Source organism: Hyla sarda, chromosome 1 (assembly GCF_029499605.1).
Source record: "Hyla sarda isolate aHylSar1 chromosome 1, aHylSar1.hap1, whole genome shotgun sequence".
Lineage (NCBI taxonomy): Eukaryota > Metazoa > Chordata > Amphibia > Anura > Hylidae > Hyla > Hyla sarda.
In genome coordinates, this window is record NC_079189.1 from 177,859,237 (window position 1) to 177,881,891 (window position 22,655).

The window sequence follows — 22,655 nt, forward strand, 5'->3', positions numbered from 1 at the left end:
GGGACCTTTCTCTAGCTTTTGCAATACAGGATTGATGTTATGACACCGCTCTTAGTTATTCTTGGCTGCTGTAAAATGGATCTAATGTACTGTATTAATACTCTCAAGTCTTTATACTACAGGCATAATTTTGTTAGCCGTCTTCAAATGTACACTTTGTCTCCAATCTCTAAATGTGCATTCTAATATTACAAATACACAATTCATGCATTTAGATCCATCTTGTGTTATACGTTGTGAGAAACAAAACAGTTGTATTTTTAATTAACACAAGTGATCTCTGTGCACAACACACTGAACTCATCTTAGGTCAAGAAAGTTTTCAGGCATCTTATGATTTTATACCACACGTCCTTTTCAGTCATATTCAAGATGATAAAGTATACTAACAGAGTATCTTCATTCACCTAATAAAGTGGTTATCAGTGACAGCCATATCAAGAAACGGTTTTATTTATCTCCCCCAGTATTCCTTCTAGACACTGTACAATGCAAGTGGCAATAAATTAATATCATATACATAGCCAAGAACTTAAAGGGGTACTCCACTGTAAAACATTTTATTTCCTTTTAACTTTCTGGCACCAGTTGATTTAAACAGATCTGTAAATTTACTTCTATTAAAAAAATCCCAATCCTTCCATTACTTAAGAGCTGCTGTATACAATGGAAGTTCTTTTCTTTTTGAATTTCCCTTTCTGTCTGACCACAGTACTCTGCGCTGACACTTCTGTCCTGACATGGACAGAGGTGTCAGCAGAGAGCACTGTGATCAGGTAGAAAGGAAATTCAAAAAGAAAAGAACTTCCATTGTATACAGCAGCTCATAAGTAATGGAAGATTGGGATTTTTTTTAACAGAAGTAAATTACAAATCTGTTTAACTTTCTGGCACCAGTTGATTTAAAAGAAAAAAAAAATGTTTTACAGTGGAGTACCCCTTTAACTCTTATCTTCAAAGGTCCAATAGAGAGTATATTGAGTGGAGACAGAGCTTTTGTGCTCCCACTCCATTCTCGCTGGAAACAAAAGACCTCCATTCTCATGATTGGTGGTTGGATCCCCCACCCCTCCCAAATCAGCTTGTTATCGACTATCCGATTGATTGTAAATAACACTTAAATGGGTTATTCACCAAAGGAAGCATTTGTTATTGCAAACGCAAATCTAAAAGTGCATTGCTTTGGATCAAGTGTCAAATAGCATGGCACTGCCAGTGGCTCAATGGGATACATTAATATATAGTGTACAGAAAATCGCACAATTAAACATTTACTAAAAATTTATCCATTTTTTTAAAACAGAATTTAATTGTTCAATGCAAAAAACATTTACACAATGTGCTAACAGAAAATTTTCTGACTTTAAAATATTGCTTGTGCCATGTTCTTTAAGATAGGTGGTTCTCTTTTAAATATATTACTCTTCCATAAAACAATCCAATCCCACATGTCATCATGACTGTATATGAAGAATTACGAGGCAGAGTATGGACACCAGTCCTAGAGCTTGTAAACCAAGGAACCAAAGCATGACTCCAAAAAACAACAGGAGCACAGGTTCCACAGTCCTTTCACCAAAGTACATTCGGGAGAAGCCAGTGTCAAGTAGAATTTTATTGATTTCACCAAACAGTGTCCCCAATTTTTCATAGTCATCCTTTACGATCTGCTCCGGACGGTTGTTCTGAATGGTTGATGTCTGGAGGGACAGATTGCACAAAATGTTAGTTTTTATTTCACAGTTGTAGATATGTGTATATTACAGGATAGAGTGAAATTAAAAAGGGGGATTTTCCAAAGATTTACCTTAAAGATCAAGTGTGGCTCATCAATACCTCAGACCTATTCACCTGAAAAGCGTAATATGGCAGTACCAGAAATGGATACATATTTCAGAAAATATGTAAAGAGACATTTCTGTTCCAAGAGGTATTTCACCCGGCTTGGGGCTCAATAACAATTCAGCCTTTTTGTACATTTAGTTATATATTAGTAGCTGAATGAGCAATGAAACCCAGCCAAGGCTCCAGAGAGAAATTTTCTGGATGATTTTCTTAGGGGACTTCTATATACATATACACGTGTGAAAACTGGAGTTGGAGAAAAGACAACGTGAAACGATAAGAGTCTTCTAATGATAGGGGCTATACACTGAAAAATAGTAACCAAGAAGCATAAGATGACACACCATCCCCTAGACAGATTTCCAAAGCTGTTCTCCTCAGCTCTATGCAATGTCAAACTGTGAACATGCTTACCATGGCCAATATCCGGTCATCCGTGGAATTACAGTCACTCCTGCCATGCTCCTCTCCTGCCAGTAAGGCTTGGATACAGTCATGGCAAGCGCCATTAGAGGTTCCTTTTTTGTTGCTCTATGCTGTGGACTTACATAGCTGATGAGAACAGCATTGGAACATGGTTCTTATACACCTGTCAGGTCTTGGAGACCTTGTAAGAGGCCCCAAACCTAAGAATTTCTCTTTAGGTGACAACTGAAAAAGATATTCCAAGAGGTTTTTATTTTGTTTTAAATGTGGTCAGTCCAGGGGAAATCAAATACCACATACACTTCGCTTCCTCACACCCACTGCTGTTTTCCCACAGCTGGTCCTGCTGCACGGCACTTGCGGTGTTTAGCCGTGCAGACCGTGCACAAGCCGATCCCAAACAGCTGCTGAGGTGGTGGAGCCAAAAAGTGGCTGAGCAGGCAATGCACATACCAACCTCAAAACACAGGAAGCACTGTGCAACAGGACTGGCAGGAGTGAGGTAGGTAATTTTTATGAAAAAGGTTTTCAAATCAACTGGTGCCAGAAATTTAAACAAATTTGTAAATTACGTCTAATTTAAAAATCTTAATCCTTCCAGTACTTACCTGCTGTATACTACAGAAGTTGTTGTATATATCTTTTCTGCCTGACCACGTCAGGAACTGTCCAGAGCAGTATAGGTTTGCTATGGGGATTTGCATGTACTCTGGACAGCTCCCGACATGGACAGAGGTGTCAGCAGAGAGCACTGTGCTCAGACAAAGGAAATGCAACAAGAAAATAACTCCCTCTAGTATACAGCAGATGATAAGTGCTGGAAGGATTAAGATTTTTAAATAGAAGTAATTTACAAATTTTGTAGCGTATAGATGAGTAGTTCGGCACTGCTAATTTCTGAACCTGAAAGCGGGTGGACACTAAGTCGCTGTAGCGGAGTGGGGATACGGTGGTGCTCGGACTCATGTAGAATATACCATCAGTGCATGAGAAGACAAAGAAAAGTCAGCACTCACCGGGTTTCCAATTCAGCAGATTTTATTGCACGTTGCTCACAGCCGTAGTACAATTCTCGGGGAGACGACGGATGGTACAAGGGGGGTACCGCAGAGAGCCTCTCTGTGGTACCCCCCCTTGTACCATCCGTCGTCTCCGAGAATTGTACTACGGCTGTGAGCAACGTGCAATAAAATCTGCTGAATTGGAAACCCGGTGAGTGCCGACTTTTCTTTGTCTTCTCATGCACTAATTTACAAATTTGTTTACATTTCTGGCACGTTGACTTGAAAAAGTGTGTTTTCCATCGAAGTGCCCCTTTAAAAAATATGGTATGCTTGTTCCCTGCAGAGGAAAGCAATTGACCACATAATCTGATAAGGGGTCCTCAACGTTCATATGACTGTATATCAATATTTATACACCAGGACTGTGTGCATCTAATGTTTAATCCAGATTCTAAGTGTTTTCTCGTATATGACCAACTACTTAGATGTACCAGAGATTATGGATCTTGTAATTTCTTGTTTAGGTGCTTCAATGTCTAACAGCCTGTTGGCGGGATAGCAATCTATAAACAGGTTCTGGAACTTTGTTTTCTTGTTCTCCCAACTTCTCTCCCCTCCCCCTTGCTAAATAGAAAGTTTACAGATGGCCATTTTACACGCCCTTGAAGGTGGTGGACAAAGTCAGCAAACACTGACATGCAAAGATAAAACTCACTATAAACTTCTAACCACTCATATTTGTAAACGGTTACATGCTTTACCTAGTTTCCTGAAGGAAAAAAAAAAAATATGGGACCTTTCTGTGGAATACTCCTCAGAGTAAGGATTGTACTCAAATTCAAAACAATGCTCTCCAATTACATTAGCCTTGGATTTATAATGTATTCGTATTTTATGGAATTCTGTTCTTTAATATTTGGTGTCTAAACTATTGCAATTTGGCCAACCCTGCTCTAGAGGATGACAAATAGCTCATAAACAACTGAATCAGACTCAGTTTTCCTTAATCACGTGTAACTCTTATTCCATCTTAAGATATGGGGCAATAGCCAATAGTGCATACATATTTGAACATAAAACTAAATGCTCAAACGTCTTGCTACAAGGATTTTCTGTCAGCGTAATAACAATTTAAGAGTTAAAGGGAAGGGTTTCACAGTGTAACTAATAGTGCCGATCACAGGCAAACTTCTGCTTGTAAGTCGAGCAATTAAAAAGTTTTCACATATGCAAACGAAGAGCTATCTGCACTTTTCCCTGAATGGTCATGTTGGCAAAAAAAAAAAAAAAAAAAAAAAAGCGATCTGAACTGTGCTTTCAGCGGTCATTCTGAAGGATGGGGGGGGGGGGGGGGGGGTGGAAGCTACCAGTGTTATCTGCACACTAGGGCTTCACGATATGGGAAAAATGTGTAGTCGTGATTATGGAGGTGAATATTGCGATTTCAATTTAATAAACAAATGGTGAAATCCCCCCTAAAATGTCCTATCCCTATTTCATAAACCCCACTTGCCCAATTTTATGTTCATTGATTGAACATAAAATGGAGGGGATTGGATATGAAATGGCGAGAAATGAGCCCAATTCCTCCTCTGCATTTCATTTGCCTGGCCCGGTATAGTGTAGACCGCATACTCGCCTGGCCCGGTATAGTGTAGACCGCATACTCGCCTGGCCCGGTATAGTGTAGACCGCATACTCGCCTGGCCCGGTATAGTGTAGACCGCATACTCGCCTGGCCCGGTATAGTGTAGACCGCATACTCGCCTGGCCCGGTATAGTGTAGACCGCATACTCGCCTGGCCCGGTATAGTGTAGACCGCATACTCGCCTGGCCCGGTATAGTGTAGACCGCATACTCGCCTGGCCCGGTATAGTGTAGACCGCATACTCTCCTGGCCCGGTATAGTGTAGACCGCATACTCTCCTGGCCCGCTATAGTGTAGACCGCATACTCTCCTGGCCCGCTATAGTGTAGACTCCACCCTCTCCAGCATTGTTGAGTTGCTCTATTGTGCAGCGCAGCCACACGGGAGGGAACACTGGGAGTATGGGGGGGGGGGGTTGTTTTTTTCTTCCTATGATTAAAATGATCCTCTGACCTTTTGTCTTTTATTTTCCATATACGGGGCTGTAGTTTTTATCAGTACCATTTTTGTTTTGATGGAACTTTTTGGTCACTTTAAAAAAAAGTTTCTGGTAAATGAAGGGACCAAAAATTTGCAATTTAAATTTTTATTTTATTTTTGTTTACGCCATTGATAGTGTGGTTTCATTAGTGTTCTAGTTTAACCCGTTAAGGACCCAGACAATTTTCACTGTAGGACCAGGCCATTTTTTTGCACATCTGACCACGGTCACTTTAAGCATTAATAACTCTGGGATGCTTTTACTTTTCATTTTGAATCTGAGATAGTTTTTTGTGACATATTCCACTTTAGGTTAGTGGTAAAATTGTTGATACTTGCAGAATTTCTTGGTGAAAAATTCCAAAATTTGATGGAAAAAAAAATTGAAATTGTTGCATTTTTTTTTATACTTTGAAGCTCCCTGCTTATAAAGGAAAATGGATATTGCAAATAAATGATATATTGATTCACATATGCAATATGTCTACTTTATGTTGGCATCATAAAGTTGACATGTTTTTACTTTTGGAAGACATCAGAGGGCTTCAAAGTTCAGCAGCAATTTTCCAATAAAAAAAAAAAAAAAAAATTTTCTTCAAGGACCAGTTCAGTTTTGAAGTGGATTTGAAGGGCCTTCATATTACAAAAACCCCACAAATGACCCCCATTATAAAAACTGCATCCCTCAAAATTCAAAATGACATTCAAAAGCTTTGTTAACCCTTTAGGTGTTTCACTGGAATAGCAGCAAATTGGAGAAAATTCTAAATCTTCATTTTTTACACTCGCATGTTCTCGTAGACCCAGTTTTTTTTTTTTTTTTTTTTCTTACAAGGGGTAAAAAGGAGAGAAATCTTCCTAAAATGTGTAACCCAATTTCTCTCGAGTAAGGAAATACCTCATATGTGTATGTTAAGTGCTCTGTGGGTGCACTAGAGGGCTCAGAAGGGAAGGAGCGACAGTGGGATTTTGGAGAAAGTTTTTCTGAAATGGTTTTTGGGGGGCATGTCACATTTAAGAAGCCCCTATGGTGCCATAACAGAAATAAAATAAAATCAATAAATATTAAAAAAAAAAAAAAAAAAAAATAACACACACACGGCATACTATTTTGGAAACTACACCCCTCAAGGAATGTAACAAGGGTTACAGTGAGCCTTAACACCCCACAGGTGTTTGACGACTTTTTTGTTAAAGATGGATGTGTAAATGAAAAAAAATATATAATTCTCACTAAAATGCTGGTTTTTCCCCAGATTTTACAAGGGGTAATAGGAGAAAATTACCCCCAAAATTTGTAACCCCACTTCTTCTGAGTGTAGAAATACCCAGTGTGTGGACGTCAAATGCTCTGCTGGCACACTACAATGCTCAGAAGAGGAGGAGTGTCATTGAGCTTTTGGAGAGAGAATTTATGGAAATCAGGGGCCATGTGCGTTTACAAAGCCCCTGTGGTGCCAGAACAGTGGACCCCATCTTTGGAACAGTGGGCTGTGCAAATAAAAAAAATTTAATTTTTCATTTTCATGGACCACTGTTCCAAAAATCTGTCCGACACCTATGAGGTGTAAATGTTCACTGTACCCCTTAGTACATTACGTGAGGGGTGTAGTTTCCAAAATTGGGTCACATGTGGGGGGGGGGGGTCCATTGTTCTGGCACTATGGGGGCTATGTAAACACACGTGGCCTTCAATTCCGGACAAATTTTCTCTTCAAAAGCCCAATGGCGCTCCCTCTCTGAGCATTGTAGTTCGCTTGCACAGCACTTTAAGAATATACCCCATATGTGGATGTACTCAATTTTGGTGGGGCTTCCCCCCCCCCCCCCCCATTTTCCCTTGTGAAAATGAAAACTTTAGGGTAACCCCAGCATTTTAGTGAAAAAATTTTTTTCTTAATTTTCCCATCCAACTTTATTGAAAATTCTTCAAACAACTGTGGGGTGTTAAGGCTCACTATACCCCTTGTTGCATTCCGTGAGGGGAGTAGTTTCCAAAATGGGGTCACATGTGGGTATTAATTTTTTTGCATTTATGTCAGAACCGCTGTAAAATCAGCCACCCCTGTGCAAGTCACCAATTTAGGCCTCAAATGTACATAGTGCGCTCTCACTCCTGAGCCATGTTTTGCGTCCGTAGAGCATTTTACGCCAACATTTGGGGGTATTTTCGTACTCAGGAGAAATTGCGTTACAAATTTTGGGGGTCTTTTTTTTCCTTTTACTGCTTGTGAAAATAAAAAAGCATGGGGCAACACCAGCACGTTAATGTAAACATTTATTTATTTTTTTTTTTTTTACACTAACAGGCTGGTGTAGACCCCAACTTTTCCTTTTCATAAAGGGTAAAAGGAGAAATACCCCATGTGACCCTAAACGGTTTCCTTGAAATACGACAGGACTCCGAAGTGAGAGAGCGCCATTCGCATTTGAGGACTAAATTAGGGATGCCATAGGGGTATTCTACGCCAGTGATTTCCAAACAGGGTGCCTCCAGCTGTTGCTAAACTCCCAGCATGCCTTGTGGGAGGGGGGGGGGACCTCCAGCTGTTGCAAAACTACAACTCCCAGCATGTACTGACAGACCGTGCATGCTGGGGGTTGTACTTTTGCAACAGCTGGAGGCACACTGGTTGGAAAACAGCGAGTTAGGTAACAGAACCTAACTGAAGGTTTTCCAAACTCCGTATTTTCCAACCAGTGTGCCTCCAGCTGTTTTAAAACTACAACTTGTACTGATCGTCGAAGGGCATGCTTGGAGATGTAGTGATAACAGCTGGAGGTACGCAACTATAACTCCCAGCATGCCGAGACAGCGGTTTGCTGTTTGGGCATGCTGTGATTTGCAACATCTGGAGGGATACAGTTTAGAGACCACTGTATAGTGGTCTCCAAACTGTAGCCCTCCAGATGTTGCTAGGCAACTCACTGGTTTCCGTAGGATCCAGATCGTCGCCTCCGCCACTGCCGATGGGTAAGTGGACTTTGGTACCGGTCCCTGTTGGTTTCCCTGTTCTGCCCAGCCTAATGTGGGTGGGCACAACGGGGGAACCAAAAGTTTACCCCCCCCCCCCAATCTGCTATTGGTCGTTAAGAAGCGACGACCAATAGAATAAGGAGGGGTGACACCCCTGCCAACTCCTATCCCTTCACAGGGATCGTGGGTGTCTTGGACAACCCCGAATCCCCTTATTTTTCTGTATGACCCAGAATCGCCAGTGTGAATTTCGGGGACCAAAATTCCCACAGTCGTGTACCTGTACGCCCTGGGTCCTTAACTGGTTAATAGTTTTGACATTTACGCACGCGGCAATACCATGTGGAGATTCCAACATTTATTATGTGAGGGGCTTAATATTTACCTTTTGTTTTTACATTCCCCCCCCCCCCCCCCCTCACAATTTTTGTCCCCAAAGGGCAGTGTTTCCAAACCGTGCGTCTCCAGTTGTTGCATAACTACAACTCACAGGATGTCTGGACAGCCAAAGCTGTCCAGGCATGCTGGGAGTAGTAGTTTTGCAACAGCTGGAGGCCCACTGTTTGGAAAACACTGCTATGGGACTATTAGATGCAATCTTGTGATTGCAGACAGACAATTAGTGTTATCGGCGCTTCATTACTACAGGCTGCTGAGACTCCCTGCATTATTGGAGGCAGGTAGGGAACCTCCGCCTGTCCTCTCAGCTGATCGGCACCCCATGGGTTTTATCACGGGTGTCCCGATCAGCTCCACTGAGCTACAGGTACTTGATTTTGTCATTTTAGACACAACGATCAACTTTGATTGCTTAGTCTAAAGGGTTAATGCTGGACATCACCCGGATCGGTGAGGTCTGGCATTAGCCAGTGATGTCCAGCCTGAGCTCGTTTCATACACTTGCCGTACGGCTGCGTCGTTTATTTAGGGAGGCTGGCCCTAAGGGGTTAAACCTCCTCACTGATGTATGCTGCCGCCAATCACAGAAGGAGAGCGCAGTCACGTGACTGCTGAGCCAATCCTCGCTGCCAATGAAGGTAGGTGGTTCTGCTGCGCCAAAAGAGTACTGGTCAGACAGAAAATAACTCCAGAAAGCAATACACTGCTCAAAAAAATATAAAAAGGGAACACTTAAGCAACACAATGTAACTCCAAGGCAATCATATTCTGTGAAATCACACTGTCCACTCAGGAAGCAACACTCATTGACAATCAATTTCACATGCTGTTGTGCAAATGGAACAGACAACAGGTGGAAATTATAGGCAATTAGCAAGACACCCCCCAATAAAGGAGTGGTTCTGCAGGTGGTAACCACAGACGACTTAGTTCCTAAGCTTCCTGGCTGATGTTTTGGTCCCTTTTGAATGCTGGTGGGGCTTTCAATCTAGTGGTAGCATGAGAGGGAGTCTACAATCCACACAAGTGGCTCAGGTAGTGCAGCTCATCCAGGATGGCACATCAATGCTAGCTGTGGCAAGGTTTGCTGTGTCTGTCCACGTAGTGTCCAGAGAATGGAGGCGCTACCAGGAGACGTGGAGGAGGCCATAGGAGGGAGACAACCCAGCAGCAGGACCGCTACCTCACCCATTGTGCAAGGAGGAGCACTGCCAGAGCCCTGCAAAATGACCTCCATCAGGCCATAAATGTGCATGTGTCCACTCAAACTGTCAGAAACAGACTTCATGAGGGTAGTATGAGGGCCTGACATCCATGTGTGGGGGTTGTGCTTACAGCCCAACCAGTGCAGGACGTTTGGCATTTGCCAGAGAACACCAAGACTGGCAAATTCGCCACTGGCGCTCTGTGCTCTTCACAGATGAAAGCAGGTTCACACTGAGCACATGTGACAGACGTGAGAATCTGGAGACGCCGTGGAGAACTTTCTGTTGCCTGCAACATCCTCCAGTATGACAGGTTTGGCGGTGGGTCAGCAATGGTGTGGAGAGGCATTTCTTTGGGGGGCGCACAGCCCTACATGTACTTGCCAGAGGTAGTCTGACTGCCATTAGGTACCGAGATCCTCAGACCCCTTGTGAGACCATATGCTGGTGCAGTTGGCCCTTGGTTCCTCCAAATGCAAGACAATACTAGACCTCACGTGGCTGGAGTGTGTCAGTAGTTCCTGCAAGAGGAAGGCATTGATGCTATGGACTGGTTTGCCCATTTCCCAGACCAGAAATCGATTGAGCACATCTAGGACATCATGTCTCGCTCCATCCACCAACGCCGCCTTGCACCACAGACTGTTCAGGCCATCTCATCAGGAGCATACCCAGGTGTTGTAGGGCGGTCATACTAACTACTGAGCCTCATTTTGACTTGTTTTAAAAGGACATTACAAAGTTGGATCAGCCTGTAGTATCCAAAAAAAAATAAAAAAAAGTTTTCCACCGGAGTACCCCTTTAAGCAAGCTCCTCTCTACTCCTAGACTCCGATGAGATGCATTATACCTCAGTAAATGCCTGTGTGTCAGACAGACATGTCAGTTTCTCTCTTTCCCTCCCATGTCAGAGCACTTAATACTTCTTACAGTAAATGCTTTCTTTTAATAATTGATTTAATCTGTACACAACAATAAGGAGAGTGCATAACTATCTTTCTGCATCACACTATGCAGCTGCTAAATGTGCTGCACCGCAGTGCTTCAAGAAGTGGTTATAAGAACACAATAAATATAGCAAATGTATATATGCCACAACAGAGTAGTACTACCAAATCTAGAGAGCTCCAGGTATAGAAGACAGGAAGACTACGCATGTCAGAATCTAGACAGGAGTTTGTTATGAACAGGAAGTTTAAAAAGAAAAAAAACCATGAAAGCACTTCAAATCTAATGTCAATATGATCTTACTTTAATCTATGATCACCAGGACAACTATCATTAAAACAAAACAGCGTCACAATTGCTTTAAAGGGTACCTCTCATCAAAAAAACTTTTGATATATTATAGATTAATGTATGCAGAATAACTTTACAATTGCATGTTATTAAAAAATATGCTTCTTTCTATTTAATTTTCCACTTTGAAGAAATGACCACTAGGGGTCTCCCTACCAGTCCTGGCAGCAAGCATTTCAGACTCATGCCGGAGTCCTAAACACTACGAGCTGCCAGTCTTCTTTGTTCACAAAGGAGAACACTCAGAGCTGCCAGCCTGCTTTGTTCACAGCCTGTTTGGCTTTGAACAAAGCAGGCTGGCAGCTCTGAGTGTTTAGGACTCCAGCATGAGTCAGAAATGCTTGCTGACAGGACGGATCGGGAAAAATACAATAGAAAGAAGCATATTTTTCATTAACATGCTATTAGAAAGTTATTCAACATTCATTAATCTAAAATATATCAAAAGTTTATTTGATGAGAGGTACCCTTTAAGGCGATTACAGGTGCCCACATTTGTCAAGAGTACCATCATTTTAATGTAGCCAATTATAATGGGTATGAAATGTGGACATGAAATCATGTTCTTTATTCCAATATAATCATCATCTTTCTCAACTCACAAATAACCATCAGCAGCGCCATCACGGCTATCTGCTGAAATGTGTCCTGCTAGTGGAAAAAAATATAAATAAATTTGTAACAGAAGAACAAGATATGCTACAAGCCATGTTATAAATTGTTCATTGCGTGTAGATTGACTGTGCACAATTTCCATTACTGTATCAAGTCTTTTGGGCATTCTGTAGGGACTGTTTCATAAAAGGGAGCTATTCCCTACCCCCCCCCCCCCCCCTTTATAATTACGGTTCACCAACTCCACACATATGGATCTCCAAGATTTTTTTTTTTTTTAAACACAACTGGTGCCAGAAAGCTAAAGAAAAAAAAATTTGCAAATTACTTCTATTTAAAACTTTTAATCCTTCCAGTACTTATTAGCTGCTGTATACTACAGAGAAAGTTATTTTCCTCTTTTTTGAATTTCCTTTGTTTGACCACAATGCTCTCTGCTGACACCTTTGTCCCTTTTAGGAACTGTCCAGAGTAGGAGCAAATCCCCATAGCAAACCTCTCCTGCTCTGGAAAGTTCCTGATATGGACAGAGGTGTCAGCTCAGCAGAGAGCATCGTGGTCAGACAAAGGAAATTCTAAGAGAACTGCCTCTGTAGCATACAGTAGCTGTTACGTACTGTATGGATTAAGATTTTTAAATTGTAAATTACTTCTAATCTGTTTAACTTTCGGGTATCAGCTGAAAAAATGTATCATCATCATCATCACCACCACCACCACCACCACCACCACCACCACCACCACCACTTGATTTTACAGGTCAGGTTAGAAAGCCTTCCTTTTAAACTCTTCCAATGAAAAGGATTTAGGCTCCACATGAGGGGGGGGGGGGGGGGGAAGCACTATAGAAACACATTTTTAGTAGAAAGGGTGCTATTACCTATAAAACACGATAAGTGATATTACAATAGAATCTCCCAGTGCCATACCCTGTAGCCTTTTATCCCCTTTTATACCCTGTGCCACTTTATTCCTTGTGCCAAATCATCCCCCTATACCCCATGCCACATTTCCGCTTTATCCCCCTGTGAAATTTCATTCCCCTTTATTCCCCCTGTGCCAAATCATCCCCCCTCTCACTCCTTGTGCCACAATTTTTTCCCCTTCCTCCTCCCCCTGTTATTACCTGGCCAGTAGACTCAGGGGCTCTCAGCGGGTTTGACCTTCTGCTGACGTCCTCTGCGCTGCACTTACTGAGACGTCAGGAGCTTCACTAGTCAGTGCCCGCAACAGCCACTGCTCACAGCCTCTCAGTGAGTGCAGAGGATGTCAGAAGAACATCAAACCCGCTGAGAGCCCCTGCACCTGAGCCTGCTGGCCAGGTAAAAGGAACAGAAGGGGGAGGAGAGAAGGTGGGATAAAGGGGCCAAGAAATGGCACAGGTGGTGGTAAATAGGGGTTGATGAATTTGCACAAAGGGTAATAAAGGAGAATAAAACAGCATGGGGGGGGAAATCAAAAAGGAAATTATGTGGCACAAGGGGGTAATAAAGGGGAGATGATTTGGTAAAGGGAACATGGAGGGGTGGGGGTCATGGGGGTGAATGATGTGGCCGGCAGACATACAGAAGCAGGAGGCCACTGTTTAAACAGCGGTCTTCTGCTTCTGTGCTGCTGCAGCGGGAGCCTGGGCCCCTTACTAGGGTATTGGCTGTACCCCCCTGACAGCGGCCCTGTGTATAAGGTAGGCCTGGCACATAAGCCTGGATGTCCCCTATTGGGTGTGTCCTCATCCGCTACCATGTAGTACCCACTTCATTACAGATCCATTTCCTAAACATGTTCGTATGTAGTTCAGAAATACTTATGCAGTTAAATGACAGCAATGCCTGTAATATCTGCACTGACCCGACTTGAACTTAAATAAGGTGCCCTCCATCTTCATATGTTTAGACTGTAAACTGATAATACCAGTTACTACAAACACTTCATTGCAAAGTGCAGCTGTGCCAAATATATCACCAACCAAATCTAGTGTTTGCATACAAACGAGGGCAAAACAAACAGATCACGTGAGCTCTGTCTTTGCATGCTGAAACACTGTACAATGTATACTTTACAAACAGCAGGAGCAAAGAAAAACAGATTTTTTTTTTTTAGTAAGGTACAATTCATTGCGTCTGACTGTTCACTACAGCTGTTAAGCTGTTCCACTGCATTCTGGGATATAAAGAGATAGAGTTGCTGGGTCACCACAAGTGGCTGAAAGTCAGTTATGAAGAGGAAATACAGTGGAGCGTACAAGCTGCACCTGTCTGCAGTCAGAGACCTCATGAGGCTGCTAAGCTACACACAGGTCCCAGCTAGTTTTATGGATAGCAAACCGTAGAATCAAATACGCATGATGAGACATACTACCGCTTTTAAAACGATGGCATATGAAGGCCTTTATTTGCAGACTGTGGGGCATTTCTCAGAACTTATTTACAAATGATCATGTCACTATAAATTTGCTGCACATCCAATAAACTACTTTTTATTCATATATATTTCTTATCTTCGAGATACAGCTCTAAAAGGATAGGGGATAAGATGTCTGATCGCGGGGGTCCTGCCGCTGGGGGCCCCTGCAATCTCTCATGCAGCACCCACCTGTGTGAGCTGCACGCAGCGCTGGCGGCTCAGAGTCTGAAGCCTCACGACCATGGGACAAGAGTATCGTGACGTCACGCCCTGCCCCGCCCCCTCAATACAAGTCTATGCGAGGGGGAGTGACAGCCATTTCACGTACTGTAACTAATTACAGCACCATGGTGGTAATAAAGAGAACTGCTCAAGTGTATTTTACCCTATATAACTTGACAACCTGTTATATACGGATTTCACATGTCAGGATATCCTGCATCGCCTTGCCTCAAATATGCAGGAATACAGCATGGAGCCAGTCATTACTGGCAGGAGTTGGCTGCAGGTGCATAGCCATATGCTAAAATGGCTAGCATCTGCCCCGATACCGATACTAGTATCAGGACATCCCTATTGCAAACCTTGGGAGGTACCTGGCAGATATTACAGTAGAATCTCCCAATAGCAGACACTCACAGTGGAATTAAAAAATAAATAAATAAAAAGTCTCCACTATTGGGGAAAAAAATAAATAAAATAAAATCTTTCTAAATGATGGAATACTGTACTCACTCCAGAATGTAATTACCTACAAAACATGATAATAAGCTAAATATAAATAAATTTTGCACTGTAATAAGTCTTTAAAAGTAGGAAAAGTAATGCCAAATCATTCATACCAAATCATTCCCCCATTCCCTTTCTAACCTGGCAGTAATGAGTGACACTCCTCTGCGCTTCACTCAATGAGGGCAGCAGCGGCTGCCGGTAGTGACGAGTGACGCTCCATACTGCCGCTGCCCTCAGTGAGTGAGGTGCAGAGGAGAGTTACTCACCACTGCCGGCCGGCCAAGTAAGAAGAACAGGGAAATGATTTGGCATGGGGGAAGGTTTTGGCATTTGGGGAGGGAGGGGGGGGATGATGATTTGGCACAAGGGGTGTGCTGGCGCTGCTACACGGGCCTAAACCACTTACTGGGGTATTGGCTGTACCCCCCTGACGGCAGCCCTGTGTACAAGGTATGGCGACACATAAGCCTGGTGGCCCATTTTTGGGCGTGCTTTGTCTCCTATTGGGAGTGTCCACGCCCCCTATTCGGAGGGTACAGATACATTAAGTCCTATGGGCCGGGGAATTAAAAAAAAAATGTCCGCTATTGGGAGGTGGTCCTCTAAAGGAGATTTCACTGTATAAACCACAATGCTGTGGCTTGTTATAAAAACAGAAGCTATAATGCAAATGTGAACTATAGCAGTTCATTTTAATAGGCGGCTTTACAGTGTTGATGGTTTTGAACTGCACTGGCATATGGTAGAAAGCAGTCGGATAGCAAATGTCAAGCAATATACATGTGAGATAGTATAACTAACCACAATGAGTACGGGATGAATGAAAGCTTTCATGGAACACAAAGTGCTGCACCCTTCCTGGAAATAAAGCAATTAGGAACAATTTTCATGGGAAAGCGTGTAATCATGTTTCAGAATACAGGAAATCTTTCCAATGAAAACATTTTTGCAATTAAACTGGAAAGTTATCAGATATTTAATTCACATTCCACTAAAACTTAATAGGACATTTTGTAATCTAAAATGTGTGATGTTTACAGGCTATTTATTTTCACCAGTGTGAACTGTCTTTTGGTTCTGCTCCATTAGGGAACATCTTCATCCCCTGGAACCACCAACATCTTTTGCTACACTATGGAGTGGAGTTTTGCCATCATTGGAGTGGAGTTTAGTTCTCATTGTGGAACGTCTACTCCCCCACCCCCTTGGTATTTACTAATTTGGCACTTTTCCCATGGTTTTGCTGTTTTTCACAACTGCTTTGAGTGGTCAGGTTTTCCTGAGATCAAATGAACTCCATTTTGTGTGAAAACAATAGTAGAACGCGCAGAACCAACAGTTCAGTTTCTTGGTTGCAAAATCTGGCAATGCAATTTGGGCACAAAACAAAGTCAGAATCACATTAGTAAATCACCCCTACCTAATATGTTGTATTTCCTATTTTGAAGGAGTCTATTGATCTTTACTGTATGCTAATTTTTTTTTGCGCTTAACCTGTTTTGACATCAAGGACCAGGCCAATTTTATTTTTGCATTTTCGTTTATTCGCAATTTTGAACTTTTATTTTTTACGTTTACGCTGTTCACTGTACGGGGTCATTAACATTATATTTTGATAGCTTGGACATTTGGGCACGTGGCGATACCAAATATTTATTCATTTTTTTAATGCTTTTTGGGGGGAAAATGGGGGAAAAGGGGACAATTTAAATTTTTATTGAGGGAGGGGATTTTTCTTACATTTACTTTCACACTTTTTATGTCTCCATAGGGGACTATCTATAGCAATCACTTGATTGCTAATACTGATTGCATAGCACTGATCAGTATTATTGGTTATCTTCTGCTCTGGTCCGCTTGATCTCAGACCAGTGCAGAAGACGGACGGAGGCAGGTGAGGGGACCTCCGGACACCATTTGAGATGATCGGATCCCCGCGGCAGCACTGTGGGCAATCCGATCATCCATGTAAGTCCTGGTGTGGAGGTAAATTTACGTCTGGTCAAGGGGTTAAAGCTGAATCAAAATGGTTTGCGTGAAAGCACCCCAAGGCCTTCTCTCACACACACTATGTGGTGTTTTGATAAATAAAATAAATGGAAAAAAAAAAAAAAAAAAAAAAAAAGTTCGTGCTACACAACTCTTGACAGACTTAATTACTCCTTTCCGGCAGCCTGCCCAGGGTTAATCATTCAGATTCAGGGTTTCTTTACAATCCTTGATCATGACTTATGGCATTTTTTTTAAATAAATGGCATCTTGGTGTGCATATATAATTTTTTTTTTTTTAAGGCTTATACATCTAAATTACACTAATTGTCATGTGAGGGCATGCTTCTATTCAGTAGCCCCCTCATTTTGTGGTCTCCTGCTCTATGCTAGCTTTTTATTGTTTGGGGTTCTGACTATATGTACATTTCAATATATTTGGGTATGTGCTTTGTACTTCTGGTTTTGTGTGTTTTTTTGTATGTAGTTTGGACACAATTAGTAGCACTCCAAAATAGCATCTTTCAGAGTTGACCCCATGTTTTCTTTCCCAAAGCTCCCGAGAATGCTGTGTTCTGTAAGCATCTCTTGTTTTTAACTTGGGTTACTAAAAGTAAAAAACTACAAGGCAATTCCATTTCAACCCCCAACTAATTCTGTATAAACAAACACCATTATCCCTTCACACTATAGTATGCATACGTCCCATCTGCGGGTAAGTTCCCATGCATATGTCCTGATGATCTACTCATCTGCGTAAGGCTAAGTTTCTAATTTTTTGGGAAAAACGCCAAGAAAAGACGCCAATTCTGCCGCATGGCGTTTTTTTGGCCAAAAATGCTGCGGCCAGATGTTAGCTGTAAATCAATGAGAAATCGCAAAATTCTTATTCCACTTGGCGTTTTTCACATCCTTTTGGCATTTTTTCAGCTCCTTGGCAGTTTTCCAAAAATTGCAGCATGTTGAGCCACTGGCAATTTTTTTAGTCAAAATTGTGGCTTTTTCTCCCATAGAAGTCTATGGGAGTGAAAAAACGCCAAGAAAAATGATACGTGGGTTTTAACTTTGGCGTTTTTTCAGGTGGTTTTATTCTTTTTTGGACTTTAGCGATCCAAAAAAGTGATGGAGACTTTTTATAAAATTTCGTAGGGTACCATTAAAAAAAAATAAATAAATAAATAAAAAGATATAGTGAAGAAAAAAAAAATGTATTTTTATTAATTTTTAAAACAGGGATCAATTTATGTGGGCAAATGGGCGGGGACTAGAGATGAGCGAACTTACAGTAAATTCGATTCGTCACGAACTTCTCGGCTCAGCAGTTGATATTTGATGACTTATCCTGCGTAAATTAGTTCCGCCTTCAGGTACTCCGGTGGGCTGGAAAAGGTGGATACATTCCTAGGAAAGAGTCTCCTAGGACTGTATCCACCTTTTCCAGCCAACGGGAGCACCTGAAAGCTGAACTAATTTATGCAGGAAAAGTCATCAACTGCCGAGCCGAGAAGTTCGTGACGAATCAAATTTACTGTAAGTTCGCTCATCTCTATCGGGGACCTAAAAATATAGCTGACAATAATAAAAATGTAGTGTGTATGTTTTTAACTTATTCTCTATTTATTTTTTTGGTAGTACTACTACACAGATCGCCCATTACGATCCTCCTGTATAATTTATAGATGCGGCCGGCCGCTCTTCTATGGTCTTTCACTGACGTGTGTATATGTGTGTGTGTATATGTATATATAATATATATTATATATTATATATTATATATTATATATTATATATTATATATATATATATATATACACACACACACACACACACACACACACACACACACACACACGTCAGTGAAAGACCATAGAAGATCTATAAATTATAAAGGAGGATCACAGCGGGTGTCAGGAGTGACATCCCCTGTGATCTTTCCTTAACTGCAGGTACTACTACTCCCAACATGGAGCACTCTGCTATATGCTGGGAGCTGTAGTACCTGCATTAATAGATCGCAACAGGTGTCCAAATTTACACTCGCTGCGATCTGTCTATTAATGCAGGTATTAAAGCTTCCTGCAGGTAAGAACAAATCACAGCGGGTATCACCATCAGACGCAGGAAATTGCACTGCCGTTTTTTCAAACCAAAAAAAATGCAGGGCAAAAAACCAAGTAGACACTTAGCCTAATGCACTGCAGGAGATCTGTGGGGAACCAGCTGGTAATCACAGCAGGGATCCTGCTGCACCTGCCAAAATTTAGATGTTGCCAATCGCCACAGTGTTAACGCCATGGATGCTGTGGTCAGTATATTTTACACCAATAATGCAGGTGGAACCAAGGTTCACATGATTTTTTGGATTTTAATTTTATGTAATTTGTATTTAATATTTTAAGTGATAATTCCTTTCAACAGCTGAAAGTTATGTGAGTAAAACACATGCATGTCTCCCTAACAGCTAATGCACAGGAAAATCCCAGCATGAGGAAGCAAAGCAGAAGCAAAAACATTTACATAGAGACCCAGTGTAATGTAATTTTATAGCACTGGGTCCTATGAAGACGCAGTGGGATGCTCGTCTCATACGGGTAAAAGCATCCAGGAGAAAAACTCCCAGTTTGGTCATTTAGGTGCTGATTATGCAATTGGTCATATTTAGACACACAGGGGGACATGTATCATTATTTGTGTATGGTAGAAGCATTTTACCCCTTTTCCCGAATTCTAAATTATGTGCAGAAGCGCTAAATTTATCAATCAAGTGCAATGAGCTTCATAAATTGGGGGTAAATATAGTCATCTCCTAAATCCACTCTTTGGAAAATAGAATCAATGATTTAGAGCATCTTGCTACGTTAAGTCCAAGATGGCTTATATTTGCGCAAAAAAAAAAAAAAACAGCTCTTGCGGCAAAATTTTTGGTGTAAAAAAAAAAAGTACGCAGTTAATAAATCCATGTGTACTATAGATGTCACTCCAAGGTACCCCATATCACCACATCTGGAGGACATGCTCTACCAAAACGTGTGCAAAAAAATTGCGCAAAAAAAAGGGCTTGCGCAAAATTTTGCGCAAAAAAAAATACACACAAAACAGGGGTAAAATCTTTGATACATGTCCCCCACAGTGTTTGTGCACACTGCTGCATGTCATTCCTGAAAAAAGCTCTAGAGGTAAACAGGATGTACCCCTATCCCCTACCCCTATCCCCTATCTGAAGCATGTAACTGAAAACCGGAGACATCCTTTATAAGAGACACTTATATTCCCCAACTACACCCCCATATGAGAGCTTGTTTGTTTTGGAAAACCAATTGTACTTAGAAAACCTCAAATTTTACCATAAAATGTAATAATGAAATAATAATAAAATAATTCTATTTTTATATTAGTGTGTGTTTAGGGGGGGGGGGGAATTGAAAACCACAATTCTGCCTTTCCTTCTTTGGGGGGGGGGGGGGGGGGGGGAATTCAGATACACAGTGCACTCTATGGTAAAAATAAGATTTATTCTTTAGGTCAATAAGATTAACACAATACCAGAATATATACACATACATACACATATACATACATACACACACCATTTTGTGTTTTGATGGGACTTTTTGATCACTTATTTTTTTTAAGATATATCAGGTGAACAAAAAAAAAAAAAAAAAATCATTTGTTTTGACAATTTTATTATTTTACATTAATACAGTTCACCGTGCGGCATTATAAACATTTTTCTGACAATTGCACACGCGGCGATACTAAATGTTTATTATATAAATTCTTGTGTAAGATTGGGAAAAGGGATTTTATTTTTCATTAGAGGAGGGGCTTTTATATACATTTTTCAAACATTTACTTTGCACTTTTTGTATCCCTACGGGGGCTTTTATATGCAATCAGATTGCATTCACTACGTAATGCTATGCCTATTGCATAACATAATACAGTGAGGTTGACGCTCCACTAATACAACTTAGCTAAGCCTAGGATAGGCAATCCGGCAGCAGGAGACAGGTTAAGGGATCCTCTGATAGAGTTTTAGCTCATTGGACCCCCATGATCCGTTGCAGGGTCAGATGAGATCTCTGAGCTAATTAACATATCCAATTAATTATTTTAGTTCTTTTAGGATAAAAGTTCCATTGACTTATGGTCTTTCCGAGGCACTGTTCACACTGGAAAATTTCTGTTGAACAAATTCCGATGTGAAATCATTCTGCCAGAAGACTGAACACGTTTATTCTTCTGGCAGAATCCATGAGCAAAAGCCCAATGAATTCAATGGGACTACTATTTTTTCCCTGATGAAATGAGTTTAGGTCAAAAGTGACAGACCAGGGGTGTGGAAAGGTTTTAAAAAACTACTTGAACAAGGGACTAAAATTGAGCACAATCTACTTGTCCCTTATGACAATCCACTTGTCCTGGTAAATAAAATAATTTCAACCAAAATAGTAAATATGTAAATAAGGTCTTATTAATAAAAACTTAATAGGCAGACCAGTATGTCACCCCATTAGGTGGGTAGGGCCCCTGATAAGTTCACCCCATTATGTAGGTATTCCCCTTTAGGAATGTATGTCCCTTTATCAGGTCAGTATGTCTCCTCATAAGGTAGGTAGGGCTCCCCTAGTAAGTAAATAATGCCCCATATAGATATGTACCCCCAATTGGTAGGAAGGCTGGGCTCCCCCAGTAGGCAGACAGAGCCCCAGAAAGATGTCCCCCATTAGGGAGAGCCCCCCCATATTAAGTCAGGCCCCCAGATAGATTTGACACCCCCATCAGGAAGGGCTCCCCAGTAGGTAGTCAGATGCCCCGATAGATATGACCCCATCACCGATGTGGGTCATGTCTATTTGGGGGCCTGTCTACCTACTACTGATGATCAGGTAGGGCTCTCATTTAAAACAATTATAACCACCCCTAAGTAGACAAGGTTAGCCCCTGGTAGTAGGTGGGTCCTCCCTTATGTAGTAACTGCTACTTACATCTGCCTGCACGGACTTCCTGGTGGAGGTGAGCGCTATAAGTGATGTCAATGCACGCGCCGCGCAGGACGTCAGCGTCCCGGCGCTTGCAATGGAGTCACCCATCACGTGCACCTCCTCAGGCAGGCGTAAGTAGCAGTTACTAGCAGTTTAGTGACAGGGCAAGACTGGTTGCCCTGTCATGTGAATCTCTACCGGCATTTAGCGCTGCTTGCCCGAAGCAGGGCTAAATGTTTGAAGAAATCCCCTGCCCGGCTCCAGGGACTGCATGTCCCGGGCGTCAAATTCCATATGCCTGTGGACCAAACCCCAAAATGGCTAAACTTCCTCTAAAGCATTACCTAATCCTTTCATTGATTTCCTCTTAAAAAGATGGCAGATTTGCTGAATTTCCTGACCGAAAGGATTCCTTGTCAGTTCCCCGGTGTAAACATACCAACACTCTTTAGAGTATACGGTATGACTTTTACGTGTTACCAGTTCAATGTTGGAGTGCAGTGGGTACATGCAAGTATGTTGAATGTATATTGTTTAGACTTATCGCCCTACAAGTGATGTGGTAGCAGGTTTGGTTTTCCTGGCAATGGGGAGCATAAATAGCCTATGGATATACGGTTGCTTCACTGGAGTTGGGCTGATAA

General features: G+C 41.7%; 1 protein-coding gene across 1 annotated transcript in view; it reads right to left on the reverse strand.

The window, feature by feature from the left end:
- Positions 1 to 1,298: 1,298 nt before the first annotated feature.
- The window catches only part of FAM241A (family with sequence similarity 241 member A), a 37,391-nt gene continuing 16,034 nt past the window's right edge, over positions 1,299 to 22,655 (reverse strand). Inside the window, exon 2 of the mRNA XM_056551773.1 lies at positions 1,299 to 1,700. Within this exon, the coding sequence (XP_056407748.1) occupies positions 1,455 to 1,700 (246 nt within the window). The 3' untranslated portion in view covers positions 1,299 to 1,454. The remainder of the gene's footprint in view (positions 1,701 to 22,655) is intronic.